This window comes from Bubalus kerabau, chromosome 10 (assembly GCF_029407905.1).
Source record: "Bubalus kerabau isolate K-KA32 ecotype Philippines breed swamp buffalo chromosome 10, PCC_UOA_SB_1v2, whole genome shotgun sequence".
Lineage (NCBI taxonomy): Eukaryota > Metazoa > Chordata > Mammalia > Artiodactyla > Bovidae > Bubalus > Bubalus kerabau.
The window spans coordinates 31,426,302-31,440,412 of record NC_073633.1 but is presented as its reverse complement, the minus strand read 5'-3'; the positions used below and the strand labels follow the sequence as shown (position 1 = coordinate 31,440,412).

Here is a 14,111-nt window from a genome sequence, read left to right as displayed (position 1 = left end):
CATACACACAGATTAACAACTGGAAAAGAATAGAGTCATGACCTTATTTATTTACAAGCACAGGATGACTCCCTAACCTCTCCCATGACAGAGCAACCCTATCCAGCCCAGTTAAATAACCGCAACTGGGGCGTAAGGTTGAAAAGGAGGAATTATGGGAAATACAGGACTAGGGGACCATACCCCACATTAAATAGTTATATACATCAGTTCCTGTGGTTCTGTACAGAGCAGCGGCTGACCCCACCCCCACAGGACACAGAATGGGGGGGAGGAGACTGAGGGTGCTGAGACCAGAGCCAGCCCCTGGTGAAGTGCAATAGCAGCAGCAAGGTCCTAATGGTGCACAAGAGGGAGGGAGACCCCCCAGGGCTACCCACCCCAACCCTGCCCTGGAATGTGTAAGGGACAGGAATGGCTCTCAGGGAGCACATAGGAAGGACAAGGCTAGAACTGTCTTTTTGGACCCAGGTTTAGGGGCAACTTCTCACCTACTTCACCCTAAACACAGCAACTGTTGGAGGAAAGCAGATGGCCAGCAGTGGTCTTTACCTATCCCTCCAAACCTAGGTGAGGGCCTGGTTCCTTCCTACCTCTCCCCAGGGAAAAGGAAGGCAGCTGCTTGGCTCCCCTTATAGAAGCCCAGGGAGCCTTTTACCACGGCTCCCTTTATAGTGTCACTGTCCCCACCAGGGAGGGGCCAGGCACAGTCTGTGGGTCGTCGTGGGGCTCAGGAGAAGTTCTGGACAGGGTGGCTGACCTTCATACAGGCCCAATAGAGAGCCCGGCCCAAACACAGCACTGCCAACAGGATGACAAATGCCCAGGCTGCATAGATGCCTCCATATCGCCGTGCGTGCTTCCATGTGCCAAACTGAAGAAGATGAAGAAGAAAAATGGGGTTACTGTTGATCTCACCACTTTCCTGGAAACCTAGTAACAGTAACAAACAATTCAAGCTTCAGTTTCTGTCCCCTATCCACATGTGGCCACCTTCAGGGACCTTTTAAAAGGCCCAGTTGTACAATTCCCTTCTGCTAGGCAGGAAGATACTCAAATAATCCCAGACACCTGTCAGTTTTTCTTCATGTCTGACAACTTCCTAATAGCAACTGAATCTAAGTCACTTCTTTGTTCTATCTGTCACATAAAGAAGATAGCTGTTTTTCATCTTGTTTGTTGAAACAACACAAACAACCCCTTCCCCCCTCCCCCCCGCCACCCAGTTTCACTTCTTTTTAGGATAGCTATTTCCCCAATCTTAGCCTTAGAAGATGAGGCTGCAGAATGAAAGGGGCTGGATCAAGGTCTACTCACAGCAAGGCCGGTGGCAGTGACTGCCAAGAGTAAGCCAAGCAAGAAGCAGCAGATACATCTCTTTCGTGGATATCTGCGCCCAATAGATGACCTGTGGGGAGGCAAACAGAAATGGATACTTGGAATGGCCTTGTAGATTTTACCCTATTCATTATCCAGCTCAAGGATGCTGCTCCCTAATCACTCACACTTTCCTGCAGTGTGGGCAACGGGCCAAGGTTCGGTCTGTGAACTCTGTCCACTATGGAGAAATGAAAAGGGAGAAACCAATTAATAGTAGAAACAGGGTCATTTTCAATGAGAGCCTGGGGCAGTGGGAGGTGGGGAAATGGTTCCTTATAGAACAGACCTTTTCAGGATTCATTATCATAACTCAGAAATACATTCCTGACTACATTTCCACTCCTGCCCCTCCCTACCCTCAGCCTCCTAATACTTCTCCTCACCAGAAAAGTATTCTTGCAATGTCCACAGATGACCCTGACACCCACAGGTTGTGGTTCTGGACTCAAAGGTCCTGGATGCACAGGCCCCAGGTTGATGATTCTTTTGCTGTATAGAAGAAAACGACTATGTTTAGAAAGTTTTTAATCCTAAGGATCCCTACATTATTCCTCCCTCACATCCCCTACTCCCTGCCTTTAGAAGTCCCTCTGCTTCTCTGCACTGCCAGCCCTACCCCAGAGAATACTTGTGGGAAGAGCACTGCTTAAACTTAAGGTCTCTAATGTCCCTTTTACCTCAGGATAATTCACCCAGTCTCTGAGACTATCCATCTTCCTAAAGATGGAGTAGTCTTATCCTAATCTTTTTACTGAGATGAAAAAGATGGCTATAATGTTCTAGAAACACAGCAGCTCTTAGCTTTTTCTCCTTCTAAATAAACACCAGGCTCTCTCACCTTTACATTCTCTGTAAACATTCATCCTTCTTAGGCTTTCCAATTTTCCCCACTAATGCCCTTCCCCAAATTATTCCTCCTCACCAGTAGGGCCGAGGGCAGGCAATCCGCTGGGAAGTCACTTTGCAGATAAGGAGACAGTTGCAGGGACATCGAACATATTTTTTCCCTGGGGGTGCATTCTTGATTGGCTAGAGAATAATGGGGACATCAGTAAGCAAATCTCTAATCCCAATCCCTGTTCTTCCAAAAACACCTTCTGAGAAGAGATCAGAGAGACAAAATCTTAGCCAGGACAGAGAAATGAAAGGCATATAACATGAGATTTACAAACTAAAACTAAGCTTAAGTATAAAGATAGGTATGAAGATGAGGGATGGTAAATATTAGCCTGGTGAGTGGCTTCTGGGGAAATGGTGTGTGAGACTCCTGGAACTGAAACCTGGGTTTCAGGAAAGGCCCTTGGCCAATGCCTGAAGGTCCGGGTCTAGAATCAAAGGATCAGAAAGAGGATCCAGAAAACAGGGCCCGTTTCATAGGTTTGTATAACTCACAGTGGCTTCATTGCAGACGCCACATTTGACTACATGCTGATGCATCTTGCCTTCCACGTTGATGAGAGACTGGCAGACTCGGCAGGTGATCATGGGAGCACTCCCACTGTCCGGGCTGGTCAGGGGTGAATAGGGGGGTGGGTCTTCCCCAGGCAACACTGCTGGGTGTCCCTCGGGGAACGGGGGAAATGCTGGAGAGAAAGGTAAAAAGGGCTGGCATTACTTGCAGACACCCCCACTGATGCTACACGGAGTAAGGCAACTGTTTCTGGTCCTCAACCCTTCTGACAAGCTCAGCGTGATTGTTATGATCAGTGCTTCCATCAGATTCCTCAGAGCTCCTTCTGCTCCCAAGCTGCGGTCGCGATTGCAGAGGGAAGGAAGCCTCACCCAGTCACAGGTGCAACAGCCCTGCACCTGGCGCTTGGGCCCCGCCTCCGCCCTCGGCCCCGCCCCCTCCGCCTGTCAGAGTACCCCTGGGAACACCTCGGACCCCGCCCCGGCTTACCCTGGGGCGGGGCATGTTTACCGGCTCCGTACGGTGGTGCGGAGGGGGTCAGGCCTCCCCCGGGCCCAGCCCCACTCCCGCCCGGCCCCACTAATCCGTTTCCACCGGCACCACCGTCGATAGGCTCGGAGAGCAGGGGGGATCGCTCTCCATCTGCCGCCATGGCCGCCACCGCCGCCTCCCGCTTCGGCCAAAGATACGGCTCTTCTCGCCTCTGCCGTCACCGCAGCCACCACCGCCGCCGCCGCTACCGGGTCCCCAGGGCGCCTGCGCGCCGCGCGCCTAGCTCGCCCCGCAACCAGTGGCCTGCCCCGCCCCGTTCCGCCCCGCAGCACGTGATAGGCTATCCCCGCCCCGCCGTGCTGTTATTCGCAGAGACAGAGCAATTTCTGGTCCTGTGAAGGCAGCTCTTGTTTTCCATTGGGAAGCTTGGCGCCAACGTCAACTGTCACATGACTTTCAGGACGCCGCTGGGCCTGCAAAAACTGCACGTGACGAGAAGTTCTTCGAACCATTGGAAGCGTGGCCCATCGCGCTACCTCCAGACCAGGAGGTGGGGCAGGGCTGCTTCAGCTCACTGGTCACGTGTTTCAGGAAGCCGCCAGTGATCTGTCCGTAGCCCAGAGCTGGCGCATAATCATTGCTCTTCACCGGCCAGAAGATAGCACTACAACACTTTTCTACTCTTTGCGGTTATAGTTGGCCTCTCATTGGCTGGAGGCTTCCCTTCCCTGGGCCTGCGATCCTTGGGGCGCAACTTTATTGGCCCGAACTTAGCCCCAGAACCTGGGGGCGTGGCTCAAAGAGAGGCAGTAAACGAGTGAGGAGGTTAGGGCTGTTCTGACCACGGAGAGTAGAAAGGATAGGCATCAGTTAGCCACTCAACTCAAAGGAATACCTCTGAAAAGTCAGAGTGAAGATATGCCAGGAAGAAATGGATTAAAACGTTAAGATGTTTACCTTGTCTTCCTCGCTGAAGTCACCTCTGGAACAGTACACAAGACCAGCTTCTCCAGAAAGCTGCCTTGCAGAATCCACCCTCCTAGCATCTCCGGTTAAATTATGAAATTTTCTTTACGTGAGTCTGTTTCTGTCACTACAGGGGTGTCTCATCGTTTTACTCTGTTTTCTGGCCCCCGGTTGTAAACATATGCGTGATAAGAGTGTTTCGACTGAGTTAACCAGTCAAGTCCAAGGATATATTTGTTTGTGTTTGGCACAGAGACAGCCTTTAGACTTGTCTCAACTTCACCACTAACCACGAGACTGCTAATAGAGTTTATTCTAACAAGTATAGGAAAAGATCTTAAGCAGCTCCTGTGTTTAAACATACAGCCAATCCACCTAGCCATTCTCCTGTTCATCCATAGTCATCCAACCGTCATCCATCCTCTACTTGCATAGCAAAAATTTTCGAATCTATCAAGGTAATCCATTTCTGTCTGGGTTCAGACAGAAATGAAATATGTAGAGTTCCCTCCTGTGGCTTAAAGGAACTTTTTGTTTCAGCTTTGTTGAGGATTCAAGCTTCTACCTGTTCTGGGTAGAGCAGGTACAGGTGACAAAGTTATTATGCAATGATATAGAGGGATTTCCTTAGTCATTTGAATGCAGGGTGAGTAGACTGTTTCTCTGGAATTGATGATGGATGATAGAGTAAATGGCACCCCACTCCAGCACTCTTGCCTGGAAAATCCCATGGACGGAGGAGCCTGGTGGGCTGCAGTCCATGGGGTCGCTCAGAGTCGGACACAACTGAGCGACTTCACTTTCACTTTTCACTTTCATGCGTTGGAGAAGGAAGTGGCAACCCACTCCAGTGTTCTTGTCTGGAGAATCCCAGGGACGGGGGAGCCTTGTGGGCTGCCGTCTGTGGGGTCGCATAGAGTCGGACACGACTGAAGGGACTTAGCAGCAGCAGCAGCAGATAGAGTAAAAGTGAGTCACCTTAAAGAGATCTTGGTTTCACAATGTAACTAATTGCCTTTAGTTGCGCAAGTGCAGGAATGGAAAGACCTCATTGTCATAAAAAGGAGTACCCAGAGATCAAAGGAAGTTGGTTCCAGCTCATACTCTTGGGAAATATCTGACTGCTCTGAATAGGAACATTTTAGCAGGTCTATTAACTGTAGGGGGTCCGTGACTGAGAATAATTCTGAATGGCTGCCTTTCCCTGAAGAAACCCTCAGGTGAGGGTTTTACCTTACCCTTTTCAAGAAACCAAAACAGAATCCTAAGGGTCTCTCCGTAACCTCTAAACCCAACCTTTGCGGACCAGCTTTCTTCTCCAGCCTCATGTGATTGTTACAAGAATCCGAACCACACTTCAGTTTCCCCCATTTCATAACCCAAAGTGTGACTGTCTTAAATGGATGAAGCAACAAGAAATTGAAAAACACAACTCTGAGGACCATCACTGGTTTAGCTAGAAGCCTCTCTATTGAGCCTAACATTGAGGAAAGTGCAGCCTGCCCCAAATACTTAATAAGAAGAACTGCTGCTTTTCTAGCACTTGTAGCTGCTAAAGGAGCTGGAGACTTCACCTGAATTCTGATTTTTAGACACAGCTTTCCCAGGCCAGGTAGGTCCCACAGACAATTCAGAACTAAAGAACCTCTGAATACAAAATGGAGAGGGGGTTGTAGCTCCACAGGGGAACAGGCCAGTCTGCTGTTCTTTCTGTTGTTTCTGGGCATACAGATGCTCAAATGTTTGCTCTAGAGTGTAGTAGGGTTCATTACTTGCACCATGGTTACACATCATTCCACGACCTGTTCTTTTGTGACTCCTCTCACCCTCACCAAAGCCATATTTGATGTTCGTTTCATCTAGTTTTATAAAAATGTGGGAGAGTTGGAGAATTGGATACAGTACCAAGGATCCTAGAGGATGGTTGAGTAAAATAGCTTTTTTTTTTTTTTTTTTAGTAGTTTGGCCTCTTGGTGCTGTTTTCATCATAGGTTAAATATAGAAATATGTGCTAGATGAGTAAATGAAGAGGTAAGTGTTAACCAGTAAGAAGAATATTCTTTCTAACTGATATGTGAGTCACTGAAGGAGAGGTATGATGCAATAATCCTTGTATGTTTCCTGTTACAGAGCTCTTTTAATGCTAGACTATCCTCTACCCATATAGGTGTGAGAGAGGGTTAAGGGAAGTACAGTGACTCTCTAAGTGCTCTCATTTGAAAGTGCCTTGTAATAAATTCCTTTGGGACCTGATTTCCAAGACTTGCTTGGAAGAAACCATTATGTACTTGGCAAATGGACTCATCACTGACTACATACGGTTCTAGGCATAGTACTTTAGAAGAAATCTAAGATCAGTTAATTGTCTCACCTGAGTGACATTACAACCTGGCAGTGGTCAGAAGTGACATATCCAGAAAGCAAGGTAATTTTTGAGAAGGGCCCTAAAAGAAGTAGGAAAAATTCCTATCAGTGTGAAGGAGAGGAATCCCTCTTCTGGTCTTCCATTATCTCTTGCTGCATAATAAGTAGCACTCAAACAAAATGATATATTTTTTTCCTCATGATTCTTCGGGTTGGCTGAACAGTTCTTTCACTGGTCTCACCTGGGCTCATTCATGAAAATAACTGAATGGTCCAAGATGGACTCTTCACATGTCTGGCAATTGTATATACTGGTTTGGCTAGCTTCTTTATAGCAGGTGGAACTTAGGGTGATGGTCCAAGAGGGTGAGAGGAGAAGCTGCAAGACATTTTTAGACCTAGGCTGAATCCCAGGGACAGAGGAGCCTAGTGGGCTGCCGTCTATGGAGTCGCACAGAGTCGGACATGACTGAAGCGACTTAGCAGCAGCAGCGGTAGCAGCAGCACTGGTATAACTTCATTCCTACCTCATTCTAGGTCATAGCAAGTCATTAGGCCTGCCCAGGCTCAAGGTGTGGGGAAAAGGACTTCAATTTTTTTTTTTTTCTTTAGGACTTCAGTTCTTGATGGGAGGAGCTGTAAAATGTTATGGCCATGTTTTTCAACCTATTATAAATGGTAGAATTTCAGCAAGCAATACATCTATACACATTTGTTATGTATCTACTCTGTGAAAAACACTCCTTAAGAAACTTAAACTCTGGGTAGGGAGGAATAACAATGTGAAAATTCATAGTATAAAATATCAACACTAGGGAATGTCCTAGTAGTCTAGTGGTTAGGACTCCATGCTTTCAGTGCCAAGGGCCTGGGTTCAATCCCTTGTAGGGGAACTAAGATCACACAAGCCACGTGATGTAACCAAAAGAAGAAGAAAGAGAATAAAATAAAATATTAACACAGGTAATGTTTTATTACATGGGAAAAAGTATCAATTCTAGATATCTAGAATTTCTAAATTTCTAAATATCTAGAAATTCATGGTGCAACACATGCTTCATAGGATATGAATTAAACAGTCTACAAATTCAAGGAAAGAGGAAATCACTTCTATCCAGAGCAGCCAAAGAAAACTTTGAAAACATAAAGGATTATTATATTATTGTGCGTGGATAACTTGGATTTGAGCTCTGCCTGAGCATCCCTGGTGGCTCAGACGGTAAAGCGTCTGCCTACAATGCAGGAGACCCAGGTTCAATCCCTGGGTCGGGACGATCTCCTGGAGAAGGAAATGGCAACCCACTCCAGTATTCTTCCCTGGAATATCCCATGGATGGAGGAGCCTGGTAGGCTACAGTCCATGGGGTCGAAAAGAGTCGAACATGACTGAGCGACTTCACTTCACTTGAGTGGGTCAGTAGGCAGAGTGATGCAAAAAGTAGTGATAATATTTGCTCACAGCTAATAAAGCAGTTTTATGTCCATATTCATTTGATTTCAAAACCCACTGTAAGTTGGGCAGGGAAGGCAAGATTGTTTTTATTTTGCAGTCTGAAAACTGAGGCTCTGTAAACTAGAGTCACTTAAGCTAAGACAAAGATTGAAATGAGATTAAAAGTCCAACTCTCCTTAAAAACGAGACCACTCTGCAATCAGGTCTGAACACAGTCAAAACATGAACATTCTCCAAGCCAAAAATCCCCAGTAGCCCCTCCTCCAGCAAATATGAATGACTGCTACTTCTTTACTTATTAGAGCTTTAGCCTCTGTTGTAGTCTTCTCTGCTTCTAGATAAAATGGATTAGATACCCAATTATAGAATTGCCCTAATTCCTAACAGCACCCAATCCAGAGCAAAATCCCATTTCTTTAAATCCTTTCAAAATTTCTTAACAAAAGCCTAATTTTATAACAAATCCTTTCTGCTAAGTCACTTCAGTCGTGTCTGACTCTGTGCGACCCCATAGACGGCAGCCCACCAGGCTCCCCCATCCCTGGGAGTGAGGGTGTTAGGTCACTTTACTCCTACTGTGCCTACTGACTGAGGCACAGATAGGGATCTCACACAGAAATGAAAGTGATCCTTTTGCCACCAGGATAAAAACTAAACTAAAATAATATTTTAATTTCAGGAATTGTGGAAAATGGAAGGTAAAAGATTGTTGGTGATGGTGGGATAGGTATTTAAATAGGGAAAAATCTGGATGTGGCTGGGGCTTCGCCGGCCTCACTATGTCTGCCATTTTCAATTTTCAGAGTCTGTTGACTGTAATCTTGCTGCTTATATGTACCTGTGCTTATATCCAATCCTTGGCACCCAGCCTCCTGGACAGAAATAAAACTGGGTTGTTGGGTATATTTTGGAAGTGTGCCAGAATTGGTGAACGGAAGAGTCCGTATGTTGCAGTGTGCTGTATCGTGATGGCCTTCAGCATCCTTTTCATACAGTAGCTTGGGAAACTGCCAGAATTCTTCAGTCACCATCAGATTTAAATATTACAAAAAAGGACTGATCTGCCGAAAATAGTGGAAAGAATGGTTAACCCTTTTATCTCTGAACATTGAATGAGCTACACTTTCAGCTGCTGTTCTCTATTTTTGTTATTGGACCGATGTTCTATATAAATAATTAGGATGTAACATTTAATACTCAGAGTTGAAATGTGTCTGTAACAATCAACCTCAGTACTGTCGCTACAATATTACCTTCTGCATATGTCATTCTGTTGTGCTAGATACCAGTTTTTAGTGAGGTATCTTTAAGGCACATAGTAGAAAACAAAATTGGTAAATTATTCAAGTTCCTTTCACTGTGATTTGGAAATGATAAATCTTTATAGAGTGAGACCTTTTTTTCGGACTAGCTTTTTTATTGGAAAAAAAAAGGTTCAATTTGTGTTGGTAAGGATTGCATTCATATTTAATAGTGCTGGCTTTTCCTCTGGCCATACCATTTTGAGCATTAACCAGAGTACCTCTACTCTTAGCAATCTGTAGTTTATTACAGGTGTAAACTATTTAAAACAAGCCTATGTAGTTCACAAGGAGGAAGATAGATGTGACTTAAGAGAAAATGTTAAGACTATTGAGAAAATGCTCCTATTTAACATAAAATAATTCAGAATACCTGACTGGTGTTATTATCTCTGAAACCTCTGGTTAAGTATGGATAAATGTCTTAAGCAAAAATTTGACCAGCTGTCATTCTCCAAATAAGACTACATGCTTAGAGTAAAAAGAGCTAAACAGAACAATTACAGAATGATAATCTTGGATGTGTTTTTCATTCTTTTTAGTGTTAGGTCTGTACATTTTTAATTACCCCAAAATACAAACTGTGTTTTTGTTTATTTAATTAAAAAAATAGGGAAAAATCTATCTTGTGATATAGAGAGACTGAGTAATTTCAAGCGAGAGGAAGGAATAAGCATGTTTCCTGCCTAAAACATCCTAAGATGTTGAGCCTGCTTCTATAAATGTTGCCACTGGGAGTCACTAACTCGAGACATCTTTCCACTCCATAAGCCAATATTTGGTGATTTAGAGCCAGCCACTTCCACTCTCCAGTTTCCTTGATATTGCGCATAGAAAATGGATGTGTTACTGCATGTGTGCCTGGCCATGGGAGTCCCTCAGAAATAGAAGGAGGCATGAAAAGAAGATAGAAAAGGGGTAATAAGGCAGTAATGAGCCAAAATCACCATAAAGTTGATGATTGTTTGGTTCCTGACTACAGGAACCTTACAAATACAGAATAAAACATAGTTTTAGCTTTTTAAAATGTGGATACAGGGTAAGCAGTAACTAGAAAAGATTATGCAATAGAATAATAGAAAAAGATTATGCAATAGAATAGAAAAGTGTTATGCAATAGAACTTTCTGTAATGATTCAAATATTTCTATGCTATGTAGTGTGGTAGACACTAGCCACCTGTGGCTTTTGAGCAGTTGAGATGTGCTTAGTATAACTAAGAACTAATTTTTATCTGTTTATCTGTTTTGCCTTTCAATTTTATTAAATTTAAATAGTCACATTTGGCTAGTGGTTCCTGTTTTAAACAGTTCAGGGTTAGAGTTGCTGCTAATGGGCTGGGCATACCTCTAGTTTTTGTTGTGATCCAATTCATGTTTAGATGGTCTAGGGAAATCAAAAATAATAGCCAATATTTTCCATGTGCTTACTGTAATTTCAGGCACCTATCTGAACATTTAACTGGCATTTTATTTAATCCTTGCAATAAGAGTAAATACCATTATTATCACCATTTAACAGGTGAGAAAACTGAGGCATAACAAGATTTGTTTTACTTGTTTTGCATCACACAGCTGGTAGGTAAGGAGTGGAGATGGAATTTATTCCATGGAATTCACAAGTAGTTTGATTAGAGTTCATTCATTTACGGGACACATTTAGGAACAAGGTGGCAAGGAGTGCCCCGGGGCCACGGGGCCATAGTTCTCAAACTGTGTGCCAAGGGGCAAATTCACAGGGGTACCATGGGATATTTTAAAAATTTAAGGGAAACACAGCAATAGCTGACATATCTCTTGTGTGCTGTGCAAACTGCAGCTGCTGCTGCTGCGTCGCTTCAGTCATGTCGGACTCAGTGCGACCCCATAGACGGAAGCCCGCCAGGCTCCCCTGTTAGCTCAAGGAAGTTCACAATTTGAACATTGGACTGTGCTACATTTCTTTTGATAATAAAATATCTTTGCAAAGCCAGACTTAGAAGGTCCCTTTGATAAAAAAGTAAGAACTGTGTGAAAATCAGCATGGAACAGGAAATGAGGGTAAACGTGTTGGACTCCAAGGTTTTAGAAGTTGGGCAGGGCCCAACAGGCACACAGAGTCCATTAGTAACTATTTGTGCTTATTTAAGAAAAAAATATATTTTCTTTTAACTTATGTGTATTTTTTTTTTTTCAAATGGTTACTAAGTTGTCAGGCGCCAAGCAAAACTCTTAGGTGTTTCTTTTGATCTAGAAGTGCTGTAAAAATATTGCTGAGATCCTAAGTGCCCTATAAACTGAGAAACTGGAAACCTCTGGACTGGGATATTGAAAACAGATCAAAATGGAGTATGGAGACTTGGCTTGTGATGGCCTAACAAGAAATAATAGACATTTAATAGATATTTCACATATGTGGCCATTAAGTATTAGCTGCATACCAGTGTTCTTAGTACCCCAAATACACACACAGACAGAATGTCTAAATCTGTTCCCTTTAAAGGTAAAAATCCTGTGAGGAAAAAAATCCTGTGGAAAGTAGTGAGAGATGTTAACCAACCAAGGTTAGGGGTAGGAAACCAAGGTAGGGTTTGAGGCAGTCTGGGGCCTGGGACCTTCTGGTGGATAGACCACTAAAATGTGTTCTGAAGAGGTCTGCTGGGCCTCATAGAGGAGACTTCTCACTAGGCCATTGGTGAATTTGAGATTAAAAAGGTTAGGGTCCAAATGATTGTGTATAGAAGCTTGGTTTCTGTACTTGAATTCAGAATAAAGTATGTTGTGTGGTTCTGAAGGTTATGTGACCCTGGCCAAGGTGCAATCTGGTAAATTGTCCTTGCCTTTCATATAATAGTACATTTCTTTGGTGCCCAGAAAGTTTATATACACTTCCAACTCTTCCTTGAATGACACTGGAAAAACACTACAGAATATTGAGTCTTGTTCCCCAGTTTTCCTTTTGTAGATATATTGCATATCATCTTCACTTAGTTTACACAGAGACCATTACAATTAATGATTAAGGAACTGTCCCAGTTGCCAGTGGCTAAGACTCTGTACTCCCAATGCAGTGGGCCTGGGCTCAATCCCTGGTCAGGGAACTAGATCCCACACACCACAACTAAAGATCCTGCATGCCGCGACAAAGCTCAAAGGTCCCAAGTACTACTACTAAGACCCGGTGCAGCCAAATAAAAAAGTATTAAAATAAAACAAAACAAAAAACAAACTTAATTAAGGGAATTCCTTGGCAGTCCAGTGGTTAGGACTTGGTGCTTTCACTGCCAAGGGCCTGGTTCAATTTGTGGTCAGGAGCTAGGATCCCACAAGCTGAGTGGCACAGCAAAAATAATAATAATTGATTAAGTTTGGGTTTTTAGATATAATTATGTTCTGTTCTTGTCTTTTGAGTAAACTGAATTGGATTTGGGGTGTTTAACAAGAATATTTTTTTACTTCCCTGGTGGTCTAGTGGTTAAGAATCTGCCTGCCAATGCAAGAGACACAGGTTCGATCCCTGGTCCGGGAAGATCCCACATGCCACGGAGCAACTAAGTCTGTGTGCTCTGCAACAAGAGAAGCCACTGCAACAAGAAGCCAGAGCATCAAAAGGAAGAGTAGTCCCTGCTCACAAAAGTAGAGAAAGCCTGCGTGTACCAACGAAGACCCAGAGCAGCCAAAAATAAATACAATTTTTAAAAATAAATTAAAAAAACCTTTCAGGGACTTCCCTGGTGGCCCACTGGTTAGGACTCCATGCTTCCAACGTAAGGGATATGAGTTGGTGAACTAAGATCACACTTGCCATGTGGCACAACCGAGAAAATTAAAAGGAAAAAAAAAACCTTCAGCAATTGAATATTGATAGATATTATACCTGGGCTGATTTTTTTTTATCACTGAACTTATCCATCATTCAAAATCATGGTTTCCATGTCTCAGTTGTACACACATTTCTAAGGTGAAACATTACTTTTAGACTACCCATTTGTTACCTTTGCTAAAATTACTGGATGAATAAGGAAAATAATAATAAACCAATAATAGTGATAGAATAAATCAGTCATTTGACACTGCACTCAGTTCTTTATATATGTTATTTTTGTTTTTATATATATTGGAAAATTCCACGGACAGAAGATCTTGACTGGCTGCAGTCCATGGAGTTGCAAAGAGTCATACACAACTGAATATGCACCCATATTGTCATTATTCTTATGTCCCTAGCACAAGAACAGTTCTAATACATAGTTGATCATGAATGAGTTAGAAACAGGGCTGGGAAACATTGGTTTGGGCCATGGTGTTGGGTAAAAGGGCCAGCAGGAAACGTTTGAGTTCAGGAGAGTGGAAATAGGTGGAGGATTCCAATAACTAAGTAAGGACCATTGATTTGTGATTTGACGTGAATTTGGTTAAACTTATAAAAGTAGGGGCAGAAAATAGCTGAATTCTTACAAAGATGTTATTTTTAGTAGTTCTGTTACAAGAATGTTCATTTTGGGGAAGAGTTCTCTAATTATCTGAATTCCTTGCATCAATTATTGTGTAAATCAAGAAATTGTCTGTCATTTTCTCATTCGATCTCCACCCTATCCCCATCCTTTGTCTGTGTCAAGGATCCAGGAATTGTGTGTGTGTGTGTATGTGTGTGTTTTCCAATAAAACTTATTTACCAAAACAGACTGACAGCTGTATTTTGCTTGCTATTAGAATACCACCCAATAATGTTCACTGACAGTTTACAGCATTTGACTATCTGTTACA

The 14,111-nt window shown here is 43.4% G+C and overlaps 2 protein-coding genes and 1 long non-coding RNA gene across 4 annotated transcripts; 2 read left to right on the top strand and 1 right to left on the bottom strand.

Annotated features, from left to right (window-relative positions):
- Positions 1–30: 30 nt before the first annotated feature.
- On the bottom strand, positions 31–3,596 carry PIP4P1 (phosphatidylinositol-4,5-bisphosphate 4-phosphatase 1). 2 transcript variants are annotated; one of them, XM_055537198.1, is made up of 7 exons: positions 3,281–3,596; positions 2,773–2,963; positions 2,303–2,409; positions 1,764–1,869; positions 1,506–1,558; positions 1,318–1,408; positions 31–874 (listed from the first exon to the last, which is right to left on the bottom strand). In XM_055537198.1, exons 1-7 carry the CDS (start codon positions 3,441–3,443, stop codon positions 731–733), a joined length of 855 nt encoding a protein of 284 aa, XP_055393173.1. In that variant the 5' UTR covers positions 3,444–3,596; the 3' UTR covers positions 31–730. The 2 variants fall into 2 exon arrangements, with proteins under 2 accessions (XP_055393173.1, XP_055393174.1); XM_055537199.1 differs by having other exon boundaries at positions 3,302–3,596.
- Positions 3,597–4,060: 464 nt separating this feature from the next.
- LOC129621134 (uncharacterized) lies at positions 4,061–13,036 on the top strand. The gene is made up of 2 exons (XR_008699014.1): positions 4,061–4,358; positions 12,817–13,036. It is a non-coding gene; the product is annotated as an uncharacterized LOC129621134 (long non-coding RNA).
- LOC129621133 (protein kish-A-like) lies at positions 8,821–9,977 on the top strand. Its single transcript, XM_055537200.1, has one exon. The coding sequence runs from the start codon at positions 8,846–8,848 to the stop codon at positions 9,062–9,064; it is 219 nt and encodes a 72-aa protein (XP_055393175.1). The 5' UTR covers positions 8,821–8,845; the 3' UTR covers positions 9,065–9,977.
- Positions 13,037–14,111: the final 1,075 nt, after the last annotated feature.